Genomic DNA, 22,509 nt, shown 5'->3' with positions numbered 1-22,509 from the left:
AAACATTTTCTTAAGGTAACCTTCTAATTTTTTATCCATTGGATCTGAAAAAGCACAACTGTCCTCGACAGGAATAGTGGTACGCTTTGCTAAAGTAGAAACTGCTCCCTCCACCTTAGGGACCGTCTGCCATAAGTCCCGTGTGGTGGCGTCTATTGGAAACATTTTTCTAAAAATAGGAGGGGGGGAACGGCAAACCGGGTCTGTCCCACTCCTTAGTAATAATTTCTGTAAACCTTTTAGGTATTGGAAAAACGTCAGTACACACCGGCACCGCGTAGTATTTATCCAGTCTACACAATTTCTCTGGCACTGCAATTGTGTCACAGTCATTCAGAGCAGCTAAAACCTCTCCAAGCAACACCCGGAGGTTCTCAAGCTTAAATTTAAAAGTAGACATATCTGAATCAGGTTTCCCCGAGTCAGAGACGTCACCCACAGACTGAAGCTCTTCCTCAGCTTCTGCATATTGTGACGCAGTATCAGACATGGGCCTTAAAACATCTGCGCGCTCTGTATTACGTCTAACCCCAGAGCTATCGCGCTTTCCTCTGAATTCAGGCAGTCTGGCTAATACCGCTGACAGGGTATTATCCATGATTGCCGCCATGTCCTGCAAAGTAATCGCTATGGGCGTCTTTGATGTACTTGGCGCCATTTTAGCGTGAGTCCCTTGAGCGGGAGTCAAAGGGTCCGACACGTGGGGAGAGTTAGTCGGCATAACTTCCCTCATCAGAATCCTCTGGTGATAATTCTTTTAAAGATAATAGCTGATCTTTATTGTTTAAAGTGAAATCAATACATTTAGTACACATTCTCCTATGGGGTTCCACCATGGCTTTTAAACATAATGAACAAGTAGTTTCCTCTATGTCAGACATGTTTAAACAGACTAGCAATGAGACTAGCAAGCTTGGAAAACACTTTAAATCAAGTTAAAAAGCAATATAAAAAAACGTTACTGTGCCTTTAAGAGAAACAAATTTTGCCAAAATTTGAAATAACAGTGAAAAAAGGCAGTTAAACTAACAAAATTTTTACAGTGTATATAACAAGTTAGCAGAGCATTGCACCCACTTGCAAATGGATGATTAACCCCTTAATACAAAAAACAGATTAACAAAACGAAAAATATGTTTTTTAAACAGTCATAACAACTGCCACAGCTCCTACTTTTGAAGCCTTTTGAGCCCTTCAGAGATGTCCTATAGCATGTAGGGGACTGCTGAGGGAAGCTGAATGTCACAGTTTGTAATTTTAACTGCATTAACTGTAACTTTTATACTATAACAGTGGAAAGCCTCAGGAAACTGTTTCTAGGCAAAAATAAAGCCAGCCATGTGGAAAAAACTAGGCCCCAATAAGTTTCATCACCAAAGCATATATAAAAACGATTAAACATGCCAGCAAACGTTTTATATTGCACATTAATCAGAGTATATACCTCTGATAGCAAGCCTGATACTAGTCGCTATTAAATCACTGTATTTAGGCTTTAACTTACATTAATCCGGTATCAGCAGCATTTTCTAGCAAATTCCATCCCTAGAAAAACTTAACTGCACATACCTTATTGCAGGATACCCTGCACGCCATTCTCCCTCTGAAGTTACCTCACTCCTCAGACATATGTGAGAATAGCAGTGGATCTTGGTTACTTCTGCTAAGATCATAGAAAAACGCAGGCAGATTCTTCTTCTAAATGCTGCCTGAGATAAAATAGTACACTCCGGTACCATTTAAAAACAATAAACTTTTGATTGAAGAAAAAACTAACTATATTTTACCACTTTCCTCTTACTACCTCCAGCTATGTTGAGAGCTTGCAAGAGAATGACTGGATATGGCAGTTAGGGGAGGAGCTATATAGCAGCTCTGCTGTGGGTGATCCTCTTGCAACTTCCTGTTGGGAAGGAGAATATCCCACAAGTAATGGATGATCCGTGGACTGGATACACCTAACAAGAGAAATGAGAATATTCATAATATGAACAGAAATATGAAATAATCCATTTGAATTGTTTTATTTAAGAATGTGAGAAATATTTTTACAAATGCAAGAAAGGACTGCTACAAATTTCTCAATAAAGTGGTTACCTAACTGTATTATAATTTTATAAACAGAATGGAAAAGTGACTTTTTAAGTGATATGGTCACTCAGGTATTGATTATTTTGGTAGAAAGAAAAATATCTTGTTCTATAAAATAGAAGTGGTGCTGTTTACTTTTTTTGTGCCAAGCAAGACAGATGCTTGCTTATGTATATAACTCTGTGTGTATGTGACTGTGTGTGTGGTGTTTGTGTGTATGCAAGTGTTTTGCAAGCCCTAGTGAACATTTACTTTGGAAATTAAATTAAACATTTTTTTTTTGTTTTTAAATTCACATTACACCATGAACAATAAATATTATGTCTAAAAACGTTCTAAATCCTTGGGGGGGGGGGGGAGGGGTAGCAGAATTTTGAGTGCCTAGGGCAGCACAAAACCTAAATACGCCACTGAATTCAAGGCTATGGGGAGTGCTAAAAATGAACTTATCCCTACAATCAACACGTCTTGATTGGGCCATATCCTTCTGTTTATATTCAAAAAGAGTGTTACGTGGAATGTGGTCAACTTGTTCCCTGGTGGACTGTAATAAATTAGTAGGATAGCCACGCTCAGATAATCTACTATCCAAGATATCAATTTGTTCTCTATAGGCAACATCATTAGAACATATCCTTTTTGTTCTTATATATTGACCCTTTGGTATAGCCTTCAGAACATGTCTTGGATGGCATAACTTGTAATTCAAAATGGTGTTGCCACCTGTGGGCTTCCTATACAAACAGGTGTCAATGGTATGTGTGGATATTCGTGCATTGAGCTCAATGTCTAGAAATTTAATCTGAAGTGGGTGTTGTTCAAAGGTGAATTTTAAATTTACTTTGTTCATGTTGATATATTCAACGAAACCCACAACACTGTTCTCATCTCTATTCCACACCAGCAACAGATCATCTATATAACGACCAAAGTAAATTATGTTATTTTTGAAGGGGTTGTCACCTCCATAGACATGGACAAGCTCCCACCATCCCATAAAGAGATTGGCAGGATATACTCATTCTTGGGCAACAAAAGGGTGCTATTTCGCCTTCAATATAGGGATGAGTTAATTTTTACCACTCCCTATAGCCTTGAATTTTATAAAATCTGTAGCCTCATTAGGGAATGCTTACCTATCCTTACCACTGATCCCAACTTAGAGAAGGTAGTGAATAATGGTTGTAAATTTGTGGCAAAGAAAGCAAAAACCATAGGTACATGGATAGGCACAGACAAAGACTGTGGCGGACATTTTCCAAAGCACAGACCGTTTGAAATTAAAAACATTATTTTATAGTGCTTGGTGTTATTATACTGATGCAGATACCATTGATCATATAACCAGCCCTCCTCTGGCTATACCCATGAGCCTGTGTCATTTTATAGAGCTGAGTGTTATTATACTGATGCAGATACCATTGATCATATAACCAGCCCTTCTCTGGCTATACCGATGAACAAGTGTCACTACTGTGTCATTATATAGTGCTGGGTGTTATTATACAGATGCAGATACTGCTGATTCTATAACCAGTCCACCTCTGGCTATACCCATGTGCCAGTGTCACTACTGTATCATTATATAGTGCTGGGTGTTATTATACTGATGCAGATACCATTGATCATACAACCAGCCCTTCTCTGGCTATACCGATGAACAAGTGTCACTACTGTGTCATTATATAGTGCTGGGTGTTATTATACAGATGCAGATACTGCTGATTCTATAACCAGTCCACCTCTGGCTATACCCATGTGCCAGTGTCACTACTGTATCATTATATAGTGCTGGGTGTTATTATACTGATGCAGATACCACTGATCCTATAACCAGCCCTCCTCTGGCTATACCCATGTGCCAGTGTCACTACTGTATCATTATATAGTGCTGGGTGCTATTATACTGATTCAAATACCACTGATCCTATAACCAGCCCTCCTCTGGCTATACCCATGTGCCAGTGTCACTACTGTGTCATTATATAGTGCTGGGTATTATACTGATGCAGATACCACTGATCCTATAACCAGCCCTTGTCTGGCTATACCCATGTGCCAGTGTCACTACTGTGTCATATAGTTCTGGGTGTTATTATACTGATGCAGATACCACTAAGCCTGTAACCAGCCCTCCTCTTGCTATACCCATGTACCAGTGTCACTACTGTGTCATATAGTGCTGGGTGTTATTATACTGATGCAGATACCACTGACCCTATAACCAGCCCTTGTCTGGCTATATGAATCTGCTAGTGTCACTACTGTGTCATTATATAGTGCTGGGTATTATTATACTGATGCAGATACCACTTATTTTATAACCAGCCCTTGTCTGGCTATACCCATGTGCTAGTGTCAATACTGTGTCATTATATAGTGCTGGGTGCTATTATACTGATGCAGATACCATTGATCATATAACCAGCCCTCCTCTGGTTATACCCATGTGCCAGTGTCACTACCGTGTCATTATATAGTGCTGGGTGTTATTATATTGATGCAGATACCACTGACCCTATAACCAGCCCTCCTCTGGCTACACCCATGTGCCAGTGTCACTACTTTGTCATTATATAGCGCTGGGTGTTATTATACTGATGCAGATACCACTGACCCTATAACCAGCCTCCTCTGGCTATACCCATGTGCCAGTGTCACTACTGTGTCATTATATAGTGCTGGGTGTTATTATACTGATGCAGATACCACTGACCCTATAACCAGCCATTGTCTGGCTATACGCATGTGCCAGTGTCACTACTGTGTCTTTGTATAGAGCTGGGTGTTAATATACAGATGCAGATACACATCCAGTATTTCACTCAGGCTTTATTTATTCTATAACTTCATCACCCAATATCGCTAGCAGTCTCTTGACAAGCCACTAACTTTATTCACACTACATTTTTTTTTTATTCCTATTATTTAATCAGAAAGAAAATATATAATAAGGTAGTGGCGGACACTGCAAGGACTAGTCACGGACACCAGTGTCCGTGTACGGACACCTTGCCTATCCCTGCATAGGTAACATGGTGGCTCCTTCTCAATTGCCCGATTATAATGCACTCCTTCCTGATCGTGTCAGCCTTGTGCTCACGTTCTGTTTTTATGCTGCACTTGCTACAAATCAATAATTTTTTCTATTTTATTATATGGATACTTTGTTTCTTGTAAAGAGGAGTTGCTACAGATTTTTTTCTTTCCTTTGGACTTTCCTGGCGTTCTAACGAGGACGCTGTCCAGTTGCACCCTCACTAAGAAACAAGTGGTTACTACGGATGTGTGCACACACCGAAGAAAACGCTGCCGTGGATATCGTGGAGGTGGTGAGCGCCATAGATCTGTGTGTTTGTTGCATGTGGAACATAGTTGAGCAGGCTGATCTGCAAGAACCTCCTTACAATAAACAAAGGAATGAGACTTTTTAAAGAGGGAGTACCCTCTAATGCGTCAGAGTCCTCCATAGCTTGCGCTTTTATTACGGACTAGACTAGCTTAAAAAACAGGCACCTTTATACCACCAATGGCCAGGGCACTCACCCCCTCCTGTAACCCGGACTACAGAAACCGCTTCGTCTCCTATGCCGCTGATCTACAGAGGAAGTGAAAATTCACACCCAGTCACCTGGGATGCCTCGCAGAACCGCCCCTACACTAAGGAGAAATCGGCCGCGCAAATACTCCTGGAAGACAACCTGAAGTTCCACCATTGCCAGAGCCACATCTCACACATAACGCAGCAATAACACAATAAACAATATTATATATAAATCCCCCTGTTCAATAATCCCCTCACTAAGAATATTAAACCTTGATTCCATAAGATAAAAAAGGCACCACACAGTGACCCTGTCTTTTGTGTTATCATTATGTATAAAAAATGAAATGATCTTACCAGAATCAATGCCATGGAACAGGAACATGGCCCTTCAAGTGTGACAGGTAGAAGCATTGCTCCTGACATGGACTTGAGAAAGCAGGCAGCGAAACTCGTCAACACTGATTGCTTGTGAAGCTGTTAATATGAGTTGGGATGGTTTCGCAGAAAGACTCTCCCTGCATCTCCGGACTCTAACTTTCATCCAGGCTCTCACTGAGAGTCTGACAGAACTATTTAAAACTCCAGTCCCATTCTGAAGAGTACTACCCTCCATAAGAGACTACTCCGAATCTTCGGCACTTCTCTGCCATCCTCCTGTGACGAAAGGTAAAGAATGACTTGGGGATGAGGGGAGTGGGGGAGGTATTTAAGCCTTTGGCTGGGGTGTCTTTGCCTCCTCCTGGTGGCCAGGTTCTTATTTCCAAAAAGTAATGAATGAAGCCGTGGACTCTCTTCCACTTTAGATGGAAGTGTAATTTTTTTGAGTGCGGAATTGACGTTGCGTTACAGGCTAAAATGCTTGCCGTATAGCTATACCGACACGACTCTTAATATGCCTTCCTGGCCATTGTGCTGGAATGGCTATTTTTTCAGCTTTAAAATACGTACCGCAACACTTGTAATCTAGCCGATAGTTATCTATATGGCACATATGAACTAGCTGTGTCTTGCTGTGAAAAGCTATAAAAATGCATTGAGAAAAGAAGCGGCCTGCAGGGAATTAGAAACAGGTAGAAGTGTAAAAGTTTATTGTATATTAATACAACAATGTTGGTTGAGGAAAGCTGGGGAATGGGTAGTAAAAGTGTTATCTATCTTTTAAAACAATAACATTTTTGGAGTAGGCTGTCCCATTAAGATAATTGGGCCCATAGAGATAAAAATAATTTACTAAATAATGTACTAAACTTTTTACTGAATCAGTAACTTAAAGGGACACTTTCATAATTCAGCATGCAATTTTTAAAAAACTTTTCAATTTACTTCCATTATCAAATTGTTCAAAGTCTTTTTATATGCACACTTTCTTATGCACCAGCTCCTACTAAGCATGTGTAAAAGTTTACAAAGTATAAGAGTATACATTAGTCTGATTGGCTGGTGGCTGTCACATGATACAGGGGGCCGGTAAAAGGAAATGCATTTTTAAATTTGTCTGAAAAATATCTACTTCTCATTTAAAATTCAGAGTTAACATTATACACTTGTTTATTATGGCATTGTACTGTATTTAATGGTCCTTTAATCTTACCTTTGCTTTCCAATTTCAGTTGCTCCGCCATTAATGTGTCCAGTCTGTTACCAAGCACAAAAGCCAGAAAAGACAGGATGAGAGCATCCAGAATCCCAATGATTGCCAGAATGTATGCCCAACGCATCGAACATGCACCAAGGGAGTACTTGTCTGTTTTTTCACCACACATTCTCCTAACCTCATCTGCATCCCAACCATCAGGGAAAATTATACAACCAAGGACAAGACAAGCAGCTGAAAAATGAAAAAAAGGAAAAAATATCAATGGGAGATTTGGACAATTAAAAAAACCCACAACAACATTACAGGTGTGTCAGGCAGTGAAAAGAACAACAGCATAAACAAGTTAAAATGTGTCTTTCTTCATAGAGCAAAAATACACAAACATAGACATACATCCTACTTGTAACAGGGCTTCAGAATTCTGAGTCCTGAGAAAATATGTTGATGGTTCCCTAACCCCTTCACTACTTAGCCATTTGTAACATCTGTGCTGACGTGGTTTAAATTTCCTTTAATGCAAACAACTGATATTTTGGCTTTCACATTTAAGGGGTGAATGAACTCCCTTTGAATAAATGTAGAGAAGTAAATTCAATAAATTATTATTAATCAATTTGGTTTTTGTCATAACAGGCACTTTTCTAGGAGAGTGATTTCTGGCCCTGCTGCAGTTAGGTGTACTGTACCTTTAAGGAGGCCTCAACGATCAATTAGACCCTAATAGTAGTAGTCTTTATAGGCTTTGTGTTTGCAGCATGATAGTACGTGTGCATTCAGTGTTTGACTACCTCTAACTCTGGCATTTTACTATTTGCATATACTGGATTACGTTTCCCTGACTGCACTTCTGTATTAACCCCTTGTTTTGGACTGTCTGGGTATCTGACTTTAGTTTGTTTTTGGACTCTGCATTTATTAATTTAAAATTACATTCAAGTACTTAATTGTTCTTTTGCTTGTGCTGCTTAAAGTAGTGAGTTAAGCAACCAAGCTTAAAGAAACACTCAGGCTTTATTAAATTTTCATGATTCAGATAGAGCATGTAATTTTAAACAACTTTCCAATTTACTTCCATTAAAAAAAATGTGCACAGTCTTTTATATTTACACTTTTTTTGAGTCACCAGCTCCTACTGAGCATGTGCAAGAACTCAGACTATACGTATAAGCATTTGTGATTGGCTGATTGCTATCACATGGTACAGGGGGAGTGGAAATATATATAACTTTAAAATGTGTTAGAAAAGAATCTACTACTCATTTGAAATTCAGAGTAAATGCTATTGTATTGTCTTGTTATCTTGCATTTGTTGATTATGCAAATCTGCTGTGTTTACTGGTCCTTTAATCTTATTGCACTCTTATCCCTAGCTCGCTTGCTTGGTTACAGTGTTTAATTTGCAGTGTCACAGTAAGGGTTTGTGGTAAGTTGGGCCCCTCAGCAATAGATTCCTATTGTTTATATTTTTGGACAACATTATTCCACTTGATGCTGGGAGGAAGTGTGCCCGGTCAGGAAAACGGTTTACTGTTAGTTTTTTAATTTATAAAGAAACCCGCAAATTTGTATTCACTCAGAGAAACAAAAGGCTATAGGTAGTTAAATAACAGTACAGTGTGTATATGTATATTAATAAATAAATATACATATTTACAATATATTTTCTTTTGGCAATGACTCTATGAATTTATATGCTACAACCAATGCAAGCTCTCAGTGTTGGAGCATGTAAAGTTTGCAACATTGTATCTGCCTAGGAGACCCTCAAACAAGATTGCACCTTCGTGACCAGGTTTTATAGGGGATGCACCTTCATAAACGTCAAAACACGGTCAATACAGTGCATTTCAAAGTTCTTGCACCTACATTATTATATTGCTTTTTCCCTTGCATCAATGCCTCTTTTAATACATGCTAGTATTTTATTAGCCTTTGAAGCCGCTGCCCTGCATTGTGCACTAATTTTTAGCTTGTTATATATAAGTAAGCCCAAATCCCTTTTCTCCTCTGTTTTGCCGAGTCTAGTCCCATTTAAATAAATAGACTGCCTGATTATTTTTACTTCCAAAATAAAAACCTTAAATTTTCCAGTATTTAATTTTATTTTTATTATTGAACTGCCCACTTTAATAATGGGGGCGGCAGATTAGGGGTTAACCCCTAATCTGCCCCCCCCATGTCGCTTCAACCTACCTACATTTATTAACCCCTAATCTGCCGCCCCCATCATCGCCGCTACTATATTAAATTTATTAACCCCTAAACCTGAGTCTAACCCTAAGTCTAACCCCCCCTAAACTTAAATATAATTTAAATAAAACGAAATAAAATTACTACAATTAAATAAATTAATCCTATTTAAAACTAAATACTTACCTATAAAATTAACCCTAAGCTAGCTACAATATAACATAGTTACATTTGTATCTATCTTAGGGTTTATATTTATTTTACAGGCAACTTTGTATTTATTTTAACTAGGTACAATAGTTATTAACTATTTAATAGCTACCTAGTTAAAATAAGTACACATTTACCTGTAAAATAAATCCTAACCTAAATTACAATTGCACTTAACACTACACTATAATTAAATTAATTACATAAACTTACTACAATTAACTATAATTAAATTAAATAAACTAAAGTACAAAAACCCCCCACTAAATTGCAGAAAATAAAAAAATAATTACAAGAATTTTAAACTAATTACACCTAATCTAATCCCCCTAATAAAATAAAAAAGCCCCCCAAAATAATAAAACAGAATTTATGTTTACCTGATAAATTTCTTTCTCCAACGGTGTGTCCGGTCCACGGCGTCATCCTTACTTGTGGGATATTCTCTTCCCCAACAGGAAATGGCAAAGAGCCCAGCAAAGCTGGTCACATGATCCCTCCTAGGCTCCGCCTACCCCAGTCATTCGACCGACGTTAAGGAGGAATATTTGCATAGGAGAAACCATATGGTACCGTGGTGACTGTAGTTAAAGAAAATAAAATATCAGACCTGATTAAAAAAACCAGGGCGGGCCGTGGACCGGACACACCGTTGGAGAAAGAAATTTATCAGGTAAACATAAATTCTGTTTTCTCCAACATAGGTGTGTCCGGTCCACGGCGTCATCCTTACTTGTGGGAACCAATACCAAAGCTTTAGGACACGGATGAAGGGAGGGAGCAAATCAGGTCACCTAAATGGAAGGCACCACGGCTTGCAAAACCTTTCTCCCAAAAATAGCCTCAGAAGAAGCAAAAATATCAAACTTGTAAAATTTGGTAAAAGTGTGCAGTGAAGACCAAGTCGCTGCCCTACATATCTGATCAACAGAAGCCTCGTTCTTGAAGGCCCATGTGGAAGCCACAGCCCTAGTGGAATGAGCTGTGATTCTTTCGGGAGGCTGCCGTCCGGCAGTCTCGTAAGCCAATCTGATGATGCTTTTAATCCAAAAAGAGAGAGAGGTAGAAGTTGCTTTTTGACCTCTCCTTTTACCTGAATAAACAACAAACAAGGAAGATGTTTGTCTAAAATCCTTTGTAGCATCTAAATAGAATTTTAGAGCGCGAACAACATCCAAATTGTGCAACAAACGTTCCTTCTTTGAAACTGGTTTTGGACACAGAGAAGGTACGATAATCTCCTGGTTAATGTTTTTGTTAGAAACAACTTTTGGAAGAAAAACATAATTTATGCTTACCTGATAAATTCCTTTCTTCTGTTGTGTGATCAGTCCACGGGTCATCATTACTTCTGGGATATAACTCCTCCCCAACAGGAAATGCAAGAGGATTCACCCAGCAGAGCTGCATATAGCTCCTCCCCTCTACGTCAGTCCCAGTCATTCGACCAAGAAACAACGAGAAAGGAGTAACCAAGGGTGAAGTGGTGACTGGAGTATAATTTAAAAGATATTTACCTGCCTTAAAACAGGGCGGGCCGTGGACTGATCACACAACAGAAGAAAGGAATTTATCAGGTAAGCATAAATTATGTTTTCTTCTGTTATGTGTGATCAGTCCACGGGTCATCATTACTTCTGGGATACCAATACCAAAGCAAAAGTACACGGATGACGGGAGGGATAGGCAGGCTCATTATACAGAAGGAACCACTGCCTGAAGAACCTTTCTCCCAAAAATAGCCTCCGAAGAAGCAAAAGTGTCAAATTTGTAAAATTTGGAAAAAGTATGAAGCGAAGACCAAGTTGCAGCCTTGCAAATCTGTTCAACAGAGGCCTCATTCTTAAAGGCCCAAGTGGAAGCCACAGCTCTAGTGGAGTGAGCTGTAATTCTTTCAGGAGGCTGCTGTCCAGCAGTCTCATAGGCTAAACGTATTATGCTACGAAGCCAAAAAGAGAGAGAGGTAGCAGAAGCTTTTTGACCTCTCCTCTGTCCAGAGTAAACGACAAACAAGGAAGAAGTTTGGCGAAAATCTTTAGTTGCCTGCAAGTAGAACTTGAGGGCACGAACTACATCCAGATTGTGTAAAAGACGTTCCTTCTTTGAAGAAGGATTTGGACACAAGGATGGGACAACAATCTCTTGATTGATGTTCCTGTTAGTGACTACCTTAGGTAAGAACCCAGGTCTAGTACGCAGAACTACCTTGTCTGAGTGAAAAATCAGATAAGGGGAATCACAATGTAAGGCTGATAACTCAGAGACTCTTCGAGCCGAGGAAATAGCCATTAAAAACAGAACTTTCCAAGATAACATTTTTATATCAATGGAATGAAGGGGTTCAAACGGAACACCCTGTAAAACGTTAAGAACTAAGTTTAAACTCCATGGTGGAGCAACAGCTTTAAACACAGGCTTGATCCTAGCTAAAGCCTGACAAAAGGACTGGACGTCTGGATTTTCTGACAGACGTCTGTGTAACAAGATGGACAGAGCTGAAATCTGTCCCTTTAATGAACTAGCTGATAAACCCTTTTCTAAACCTTCTTGTAGAAAAGACAATATCCTAGCGATCCTAACCTTACTCCAGGAGTAACCTTTGGATTCGCACCAGTATAGGTATTTCCGCCATATTTTATGGTAAATCCTTCTGGTAACAGGCTTCCTAGCCTGAATCAGGGTATCAATAACCGACTCAGAAAAACCACGTTTTGATAAAATCAAGCGTTCAATTTCCAAGCAGTCAGCTTCAGAGAAGTTAGATTTTGATGTTTGAATGGACCCTGTATCAGAAGGTCCTGTCTCAGAGGTAGAGACCAAGGCGGACAGGATGACATGTCCACTAGATCTGCATACCAAGTCCTGCGTGGCCAAGCAGGTGCTATTAGAATTACTGATGCTCTCTCCTGTTTGATTTTGGCAATCAATCGAGGAAGCAGCGGGAAGGGTGGAAACACATAAGCCATCCTGAAGTTCCAAGGTGCTGTCAAAGCATCTATCAGAACTGCTCCCGGATCCCTGGATCTGGACCCGTAGCGAGGAAGTTTGGCGTTCTGGCGAGACGCCATGAGATCTATCTCTGGTTTGCCCCAACGTCGAAGTATTTGGGCAAAGACCTCCGGATGAAGTTCCCACTCCCCCGGATGAAGAGTCTGGCGACTCAAGAAATCCGCCTCCCAGTTCTCCACTCCCGGGATGTGGATTGCTGACAGGTGGCAAGAGTGAGACTCTGCCCAGCGAATTATCTTTGATACTTCCATCATTGCTAGGGAGCTTCTTGTCCCTCCCTGATGGTTGATGTAAGCTACAGTCGTGATGTTGTCCGACTGAAACCTGATGAACCCCCGAGTTATTAACTGGGGCCAAGCCAGAAGGGCATTGAGAACTGCTCTCAATTCCAGAATGTTTATTGGAAGGAGACTCTCCTCCTGATTCCATAGTCCCTGAGCCTTCAGAGAATTCCAGACAGCGCCCCAACCTAGTAGGCTGGCGTCTGTTGTTACAATTGTCCAGTCTGGCCTGCTGAATGGCATTCCCCTGGACAGGTGTGGCCGATGAAGCCACCATAGAAGAGAATTTCTGGTCTCTTGATTCAGATTCAGAGTAGGGGACAAATCTGAGTAATCCCCATTCCACTGACTTAGCATGCATAGTTGCAGCGGTCTGAGGTGTAGGCGTGCAAAAGGTACTATGTCCATTGCCGCTACCATTAAGCCGATCACCTCCATGCATTGAGCTACTGACGGGTGTTGAATGGAATGAAGGACGCGGCATGCATTTTGAAGTTTTGTTAACCTGTCTTCTGTCAGGTAAATCTTCATTTCTACAGAATCTATAAGAGTCCCCAAGAATGGAACTCTTGTGAGAGGAAAGAGAGAACTCTTCTTTTCGTTCACTTTCCATCCATGCGACCTTAGAAATGCCAGAACTAACTCTGTATGAGACTTGGCAGTTTGAAAGCTTGAAGCTTGTATTAGAATGTCGTCTAGGTACGGAGCTACCGAAATCCCTCGCGGTCTTAGTACCGCTAGAAGGGCACCCAGAACCTTTGTGAAGATTCTTGGAGCCGTAGCCAATCCGAATGGAAGAGCTACAAACTGGTAGTGCCTGTCTAAGAAGGCAAACCTTAGATACCGGTGATGATCTTTGTGGATCGGTATGTGAAGGTAAGCATCCTTTAAATCCACTGTGGTCATGAACTGACCCTCTTGGATCATGGGTAAAATAGTCCGAATAGTTTCCATTTTGAACGATGGAACTCTTAGGAATTTGTTTAGAGTCTTTAAATCTAAGATTGGCCTGAAAGTTCCCTCTTTTTTGGGAACCACAAACAGGTTTGAGTAGAACCCTTGTCCTTGTTCCGACCACGGAACCGGATGGATCACTCCCATTGTTAACAGATCTTGTACGCAGCGTAGAAACGCTTCTTTCTTTATCTGGTTTGTTGACAACCTTGACAGATGAAATCTCCCTCTTGGGGGAGATAATTTGAAGTCTAGAAGGTATCCCTGAGATATGATCTCTAGTGCCCAGGGATCCTGAACATCTCTTGCCCAGGCCTGGGCGAAGAGAGAGAGTCTGCCCCCTACTAGATCCGGTCCCGGATCGGGGGCTCTCGGTTCATGCTGTCTTTGGGGCAGCAGCAGGTTTCCTGGCCTGCTTGCTTTTGTTCCAGGACTGGTTAGGCTTCCAGCCTTGCCTGTAACGAGCAACAGCTCCTTCCTGTTTTGGTGCAGTGGAGGTTGATGCTGCTCCTGTTTTGAAATTCCGAAAGGGACGAAAATTAGACTGTCTAGCCTTAGCTTTGGCCTTGTCTTGAGGTAGGGCGTGGCCCTTACCTCCCGTAATGTCAGCGATAATTTCTTTCAAACCGGGCCCGAATAAGGACTGCCCCTTGAAAGGTATATTAAGTAATTTGGACTTAGAAGTAACATCAGCTGACCAGGATTTTAGCCACAGTGCCCTGCGTGCCTGTATGGCGAATCCTGAGTTCTTAGCCGTAAGTTTGGTTAAATGTACTACGGCCTCCGAAATGAAAGAATTAGCTAGTTTAAGGACTCTAAGCCTGTCCGTAATGTCGTCTAGCGTAGAGGAACTAAGATTCTCTTCCAGCGACTCAATCCAAAATGCTGCCGCAGCCGTAATCGGCGCGATACATGCAAGGGGTTGTAATATAAAACCTTGTTGAACAAACATTTTCTTAAGGTAACCCTCTAATTTTTTATCCATTGGATCTGAGAAAGCACAGCTATCCTCCACCGGGATAGTGGTACGCTTAGCTAAAGTAGAAACTGCTCCCTCCACCTTGGGGACCGTTTGCCATAAGTCCCGAGTGGTGGCGTCTATTGGAAACATCTTTCTAAATATTGGAGGGGGTGAGAACGGCACACCGGGTCTATCCCACTCCTTAGTAACAATTTCAGTTAGTCTCTTAGGTATAGGAAAAACGTCAGTACTCGCCGGTACCGCAAAGTATTTATCCAACCTACACAGTTTCTCTGGTATTGCAACAGTGTTACAATCGTTGAGAGCTGCTAAGACCTCCCCTAGTAGTACACGGAGGTTCTCCAATTTAAATTTAAAATTTGAAATATCTGAGTCCAATCTGTTTGGATCAGAACCGTCACCCACAGAATGAAGCTCTCCGTCCTCATGCTCTGCGAGCTGTGACGCAGTATCAGACATGGCCCTAGCATTGTCAGCGCACTCTGTTCTCACCCCAGAGTGATCACGCTTGCCTCTTAGTTCAGGTAATTTAGACAAAACTTCAGTCATAACAGTAGCCATATCTTGTAATGTTATCTGTAATGGCCGCCCAGATGTACTAGGCGCCAAAATATCACGCACCTCCCGGGCGGGAGATGCAGGTACTGTCGCGTGAGGCGAGTTAGTCGGCATAACTCTCCCCTCGCTGTTTGGTGAAATTTGTTCACATTGTACAGATTGACTTTTATTTAAAGTAGCATCAATATAGTTAGTACATAAATTTCTATTGGGCTCCACCTTGGCATTGGAACAAATGACACAGATATCTTCCTCTGAGTCAGACATGTTTAACACACTAGCAAAAAACTTACAACTTGGTTATAATCTTTTTTAGCAAAAAACGTACTGTGCCTCAAAGAGGTACTAACGATTAAATGACAGTTGAAATAATGAACTGAAAAACAGTTATTGCATCAAATTTTAAAACAACACAACTTTTAGCAAAGGTTTGTTCCCATTAGTAAAAAACAACACTAATTAAATTTGTACATAAGAAAACAAAACAACGTTTTTTATACACAGTCACTATAAGAATTCTCACAGCTCTGCTGAGAGAATTTACCTCCCTTCAAAGAAGTTTGAAGACCCCTGAGATCTGTCAGAAATGAACCGGATCATGCAGGACATATAAAAGTAGCTGACTGGAATTTTTTGATGCGTAGCAAAGAGCGCCAAAAACGGCCCCTCCCTCTCCCACACAGCAGTGAAGAGAAACGAAACTGTCACAATTAAAGCAAAAAACTGCCAAGTGGAAAATAATGCCCAAACATTTATTCACACAGTACCTCAGCAATGTAAACGATTCTACATTCCAGCAAAAACGTTTAACATGAGAATAGTTATTAAAAGGATTAGTGACCTTAACACAGTAGTTCCGGTGAAATACCATCCCCAGAATACTGAAGTGTATACATACATGTCATTTTAACGGTATGGCAGGCTTTTCTCATCAATTCCATTCAGAAAATAAAAACTGCCACATACCTCAATGCAGATTCATCTGCCCGCTGTCCCCTGATCTGAAGCCTTTACCTCCCTCAGATGGTCGAGAACAGCAATATGATCTTAACGACTCCGGTTAAAATCATAGTAAAAAATCTCTGTCAGATTCTTCCTCAAACTCTGCCAGAGAAGTAATAACACGCTCCGGTGCTATTTTAAAATAACAAACTTTTGATTGAAGTCATAAAAACTAAGTATAATCACCATAGTCCTCTCACACATCCTATCTAGTCGTTGGGTGCAAGAGAATGACTGGGACTGACGTAGAGGGGAGGAGCTATATGCAGCTCTGCTGGGTGAATCCTCTTGCATTTCCTGTTGGGGAGGAGTTATATCCCAGAAGTAATGATGACCCGTGGACTGATCACACATAACAGAAGAAACCAGGTTTAGTACGTAAAACCACCTTATCTGCATGGAACACCAGATAAGGAGGAGAACACTGCAGAGCAGATAATTCTGAGACTCTTCTAGCAGAAGAAATCGCAACTAAAAACAAAACTTTCCAAGATAATAACTTAATATCAACGGAATGTAAGGGTTCAAACGGAACCCCCTGAAGAACTGAAAGAACTAAATTGAGACTCCAAGGAGGAGTCAAAGGTTTGTAAACAGGCTTGATTCTAACCAGAGCCTGAACAAAGGCTTGAACATCTGGCACAGCTGCCAGCTTTTTGTGAAGTAATACCGACAAGGCAGAAATCTGTCCCTTCAGGGAACTTGCAGATAATCCTTTTTCCAATCCTTCTTGAAGGAAGGATAGAATCCTAGGAATCTTAACCTTGTCCCAAGGGAATCCTTTAGATTCACACCAACAGATATATTTTTTCCAAATTTTGTGGTAAATCTTTCTAGTCACAGGCTTTCTGGCCTGAACAAGAGTATCGATAACAGAATCTGAGAATCCTCGCTTCGATAAAATCAAGCGTTCAATCTCCAAGCAGTCAGCTGGAGTGAAACCAGATTCGGATGTTCGAACGGACCCTGAACAAGAAGGTCTCGTCTCAAAGGTAGCTTCCAAGGTGGAGCCGATGACATATTCACCAGATCTGCATACCAAGTCCTGCGTGGCCACGCAGGAGCTATCAAGATCACCGACGCCCTCTCCTGCTTGATCCTGGCTATCAGCCTGGGGATGAGAGGAAATGGCGGGAACACATAAGCTAGTTTGAAGGTCCAAGGTGCTACTAGTGCATCCACTAGAGCCGCCTTGGGATCCCTGGATCTGGCCCCGTAGCAAGGAACTTTGAAGTTCTGACGAGAGGCCATCAGATCCATGTCTGGAATGCCCCACAGGTGAGTGACTTGGGCAAAGATTTCCGGATGGAGTTCCCACTCCCCCGGATGTAATGTCTGCCGACTCAGAAAATCCGCTTCCCAATTTTCCACTCCTGGGATGTGGATAGCAGACAGGTGGCAGGAGTGAGACTCCGCCCAAAGAATAATTTTGGTTACTTCTTCCATCGCTAGGGAACTCCTTGTTCCCCCCTGATGGTTGATGTACGCAACAGTCGTCATGTTGTCTGATTGAAACCGTATGAACCTGGTCCTCGCAAGCTGGGGCCAGGCCTGGAGAGCATTGAATATCGCTCTCAGTTCCAGAATATTTATCGGTAGAAGAGATTCTTCCCGAGACCAAAGACCCTGAGCTTTCAGGGATCCCCAGACCGCGCCCCAGCCTATCAGACTGGCGTCGGTCGTGACAATGACCCACTCTGGTCTGTGGAACATCATCCCTTGAGACAGATTGTCCAGGGACAGCCACCAACGGAGTGAGTCTCTGGTCCTCTGATTTACTTGTATCTTCGGAGACAAGTCTGTATAGTCCCCATTCCACTGACTGAGCATGCACAGTTGTAATGGTCTTAGATGAATGCGCGCAAAAGGAACTATGTCCATCGCCGCCACCATCAACCCGATCACTTCCATGCACTGAGCTATGGAAGGAAGAGGAACGGAATGAAGTATCCGACAAGAGTCCAGAAGCTTTGTTTTTCTGGCCTCTGTTAGAAAGATCCTCATTTCTAAGGAGTCTATAATTGTTCCCAAGAAGGGAACCCTTGTTGACGGGGATAGAGAACTCTTTTCCTGCCGATATTATTATATCAAAATACCCAGATAAAATGATTCCTCAAGGCTAAATATGTGTTAATAATCAATCGATTTAGCCCAGAAACAGTCTACAGTTTAAATAAGCCCTTGTGAAGCCCTTATTTACAATCGTAATAAACATGGCTTACCGGATCCCATAGGGAAAATGACAGCTTCCAGCATTACATCGTCTTGTTAGAATGTGTCATACCTCAAGCAGCAAGGGACTGCAAACTGTTCCCCCAACTGAAGTTAATTGCTCTCAACAGTCCTGTGTGGAACAGCCATTGATTTTAGTTACGGTTGCTAAAATCATTTTCCTCATACAAACAGAATTCTTCATCTCTTTTCTGTTTCTGAGTAAATAGTACGTACCAGCACTATTTAAAAATAACAAACTCTTGATTGAATAATGAAAAACTACAGTTAAACACTAAAAAACTCTAAGCCATCTCCGTGGAGATGTTGCCTGTACAACGGCAAAGAGAATGACTGGGGTAGGCGGAGCCTAGGAGGGATCATGTGACCAGCTTTGCTGGGCTCTTTGCCATTTCCTGTTGGGGAAGAGAATATCCCACAAGTAAGGATGACGCCGTGGACCGGACACACCTATGTTGGAGAAAATTCCCTACCCTATACTAAATTACAAATAGCCCTTAAAAGGGCTTTTTGCGGGGCATTGCCCCAAAGTAATCAGCTCTTTTACCTGTAAAAAAAAAAATACAATAAAACCCAACATTAAAACCCACCACCCACACTCCCAACCCTACTCTAAAACCCACCCAATCCCCCCTTAATAAAACTTAACACTACCCCTTTGAAGATCACCCTACGTTGAGCTGTCTTCACCCAGCCGGGCACAAGTGGTCCTCCAGAGGGGCAGAAGACTTCATCTGATACGGGCAGAAGAGGACCTCCAGATGGGCAGAAGGCTTCATCCAGGTGGCATCTTCTATCTTCATCCATCCGGAGCGGGTCCATCTTGAAGCCATCCGAGCCATGAAAGCTCAATTATATTGGCTGATTGTATCAGCCAATAGGATTTTTCCTACCTTAATTCCGATTGGCTGATAAAATCCTATCAGCCAATCGGAATTCAAGGGACGCCACCTTGGATGACGTCAATTAAAGGAACCTTCATTCAGTTTTAGCCGTCGGAAGAAGAGGATGCTCCGCGTCGGATGGCTTCAAGATGGACCCGCTCCGCATGGATGAAGATAGAAGATGCCGCCTTGATGAAGCCTTCTGCCCGTCTGGAGGTCCTCTTCTGCCCGGATCGGATGAAGACTTCTGCCCCTCTGGAGGACCACTTGTGCACGGCTGGGTGAAGACGGCTCAAGGTAGGGTGATCTTCAAGGGGGTAGTGTTAGGTTTTATTAAGGGGGCATTGGGTGGGTTTTAGAGTAGGGTTGGGAGTGTGGGTGGTGGGTTTTAATGTTGGTTGGTATTGTATTTTTTTTTTACAGGTAAAAGAGCTGATTACTTTGGGGCAATGCCCGGCAAAAAGCCCTTTTAAGGGCTATTTGTAATTTAGTATAGGGTAGGGAATTTTATTATTATTATTATTATTTTTAATTTTATTAGGGGGATTAGATTAGGTGTAATTAGTTTAAAATTCTTGTAATTATTTTTTTTATTTTCTGTTATTTAGTGGAGGGGGGTTGTACTTTAGTTTATTTAATTTAATTGTAGTTAGTTATGTAATTAATTTAATGATAGTGTAGTGTTAGGTGTAATTGTAATTTATGTTAGGATTTATTTTACAGGTAAATTTGTACTTATTTTAACTAGGTAGCTATTAAATAGTTAATAACTATTTAATAACTATTGTACCTAGTTAAAATAAATACAAAGTTGCCTGTAAAATAAATATAAACCCGAATATAGATACAAATGTAACTATTAGTAATATTGTAGCTAGCTTAGGGTTTATTTTATAGGTAAGTATTTAGTTTTAAATAGAATTAATTTATTTAATTGTAGTAATTTTATTTCGTTTTATTTAAATTATATTTAAGTTAGGGGGGTTAGACTTAGGGTTAGACTTAGGTTTAGGGGATAATAAATTTAATATAGGATACGCAATTGACGTAAGGGGATTTGCGGTAACCTCGAGTCGCGGAAGAAAAGTGAGCAGTAGACACTCTCCTGTCAGACTCGTAATACCAGCGGGCGTTAAAAAGCAGCGTTGGGACCTCTCAACGCTGCTTTTTAAGGCTAACACAAGACTCGTAATCTAGCAACAAGAGAACAAAGAAAAATTGATAATAGGAGTAAATTAGAAAATTGCTTAAAATGGCATGCTCTATCTGAATCATGTAAGAAACAAAATTCAGTATCCCTTTACTTTTCTACAATAATCTCTCATGTGACAGTGTATCAAATGCCTTTGCAAAATCTAAGTACATCACATTAACTGATTCACCTTTACCTATATTTTTACTTACTTCCTCATACAATCTAATTAGATTAGTTTGACATGATCTATTTCATATAAAACCATGCTGATCTGAACTCATAATCTTTTTTACATGAATATACTCATAAATACAATCCCTTATCATTCTTTCAAGTATCTTACCCACTACCAATGTCAGACTAACTGGTCAATAGCTTCCTTTTTTAGAAAGTGGCACCGCATCAGCTTTGCGCCAGTATTTGGCTATAACAGTGCTAAGCTCCCTTAAAACCTTTGGGTGTATTCCATCTGGACATGGAGATTTATTTACCTTTATATTATCAAGTTTTTTTTCTGATATCCTATAGAGATAACTCAGTTATTGGTATGGGCTTGTATTTTCTAGTTTGTTTTAATGCATCTCCCATTGGTTCCTCTCTTGCATATACTGAAGAAAATAACTGTTTTAGTACCCCAGCCGTCTCCCTGTTAATCATGCTACCATTATCACATTTTAATGTACATTTATTTCCCTTAAACTTAAAGGGATACTGAACCCACATTTTTTTCTTTCGTGATTCATGCAATTTTAAGCAACTTTCTAATTTACTCCTATTATCAATTTTTGTTCTCTTGTTGCTAGATTACGAGTCTTTCTTCGTTCTCTTGCTATCTTTATTTGAAAAGGAAAGTCAGAACCCTGGACAGCACTTGTTTATTGGTGGATGAATGTATCCACCGATCAGCAAGAATAACCCAGGATTGTTCATCAAAAATGGGCCGGCATCTAAACTTACATTTTGCTTTTCAAACAAAAATATCAAGAGAATGAAGAACATTTGATAATAGGAGTAAATTAGAAAGTTGCTTAAAATTGCATGCTCTAAATGAATCACAAAAGAAAAAATTTGGGTTCAGTGTCCCTTTAAAAACAATTTAGGGTTTGACTTACAATCCTTTGCAATTAATCTTTCATTTGCAGTTTTGCATGCTTTGTTCCATTCCTTATATATTTGGAATATCGAATCTGCACTATTTTCTTTGAACAATTTAAATGCCCTACATTTTTTTCCTAATTTCTCTTAACACATTTTTATTTAGCCACATTGGCTTGAATTTATTTTAGTTTTGTAACCATGTATTTATGTGTATATTTGTTTAACAAAGTTGTAAATGTTATCCATTTATCCTCTCTGTTTTTATTTAAGAATACTTTGTTCCAATGCATGCTATTTATTGATTTCCTTAAATCACTGAATTTTGCTTTCTTAAAATTGAACCCTTTGTTGATCCCTTGTAACACTGCTTATAGAAAGTGATTTCAAACATACCATGTTATGATCACTGTTACCCAGATGTTATTTTTTATCTATGCTTGATATTATTTCTGTATTGTTGGAAAACACTAATTTAAATATAGCTTTATTGCTAGTTAGCACCTCTTTTAATTGTGACATGAGGTTATCGTTTAGAACATTTCAAAAACTATTATGCTTACCTTATAATTTTCTTTTCTTCTGACTGGGAGAGTCCACAGCTGCATTCATTACTTTTGGGAATTCAGAACCCTGCCACCAGGAGTAGGCAAAGACACCCCAGACAAAGGCTTAAATACCT

At 40.4% G+C, this 22,509-nt stretch overlaps 1 protein-coding gene across 1 annotated transcript in view; it reads right to left on the bottom strand.

Annotated features, from left to right (window-relative positions):
- The window catches only part of LHFPL3 (LHFPL tetraspan subfamily member 3), a 375,927-nt gene that overhangs the window by 197,314 nt on the left and 156,104 nt on the right, over window positions 1-22,509 (bottom strand). Inside the window, exon 2 of the mRNA XM_053716546.1 lies at window positions 7,230-7,466. Within this exon, the coding sequence (XP_053572521.1) occupies window positions 7,230-7,466 (237 nt within the window). The remainder of the gene's footprint in view (window positions 1-7,229; window positions 7,467-22,509) is intronic.

This window comes from Bombina bombina, chromosome 6, assembly GCF_027579735.1.
Source record: "Bombina bombina isolate aBomBom1 chromosome 6, aBomBom1.pri, whole genome shotgun sequence".
Taxonomy (NCBI): domain Eukaryota; kingdom Metazoa; phylum Chordata; class Amphibia; order Anura; family Bombinatoridae; genus Bombina; species Bombina bombina.
This window is presented reverse-complemented; position numbering and strand designations above follow the sequence as displayed.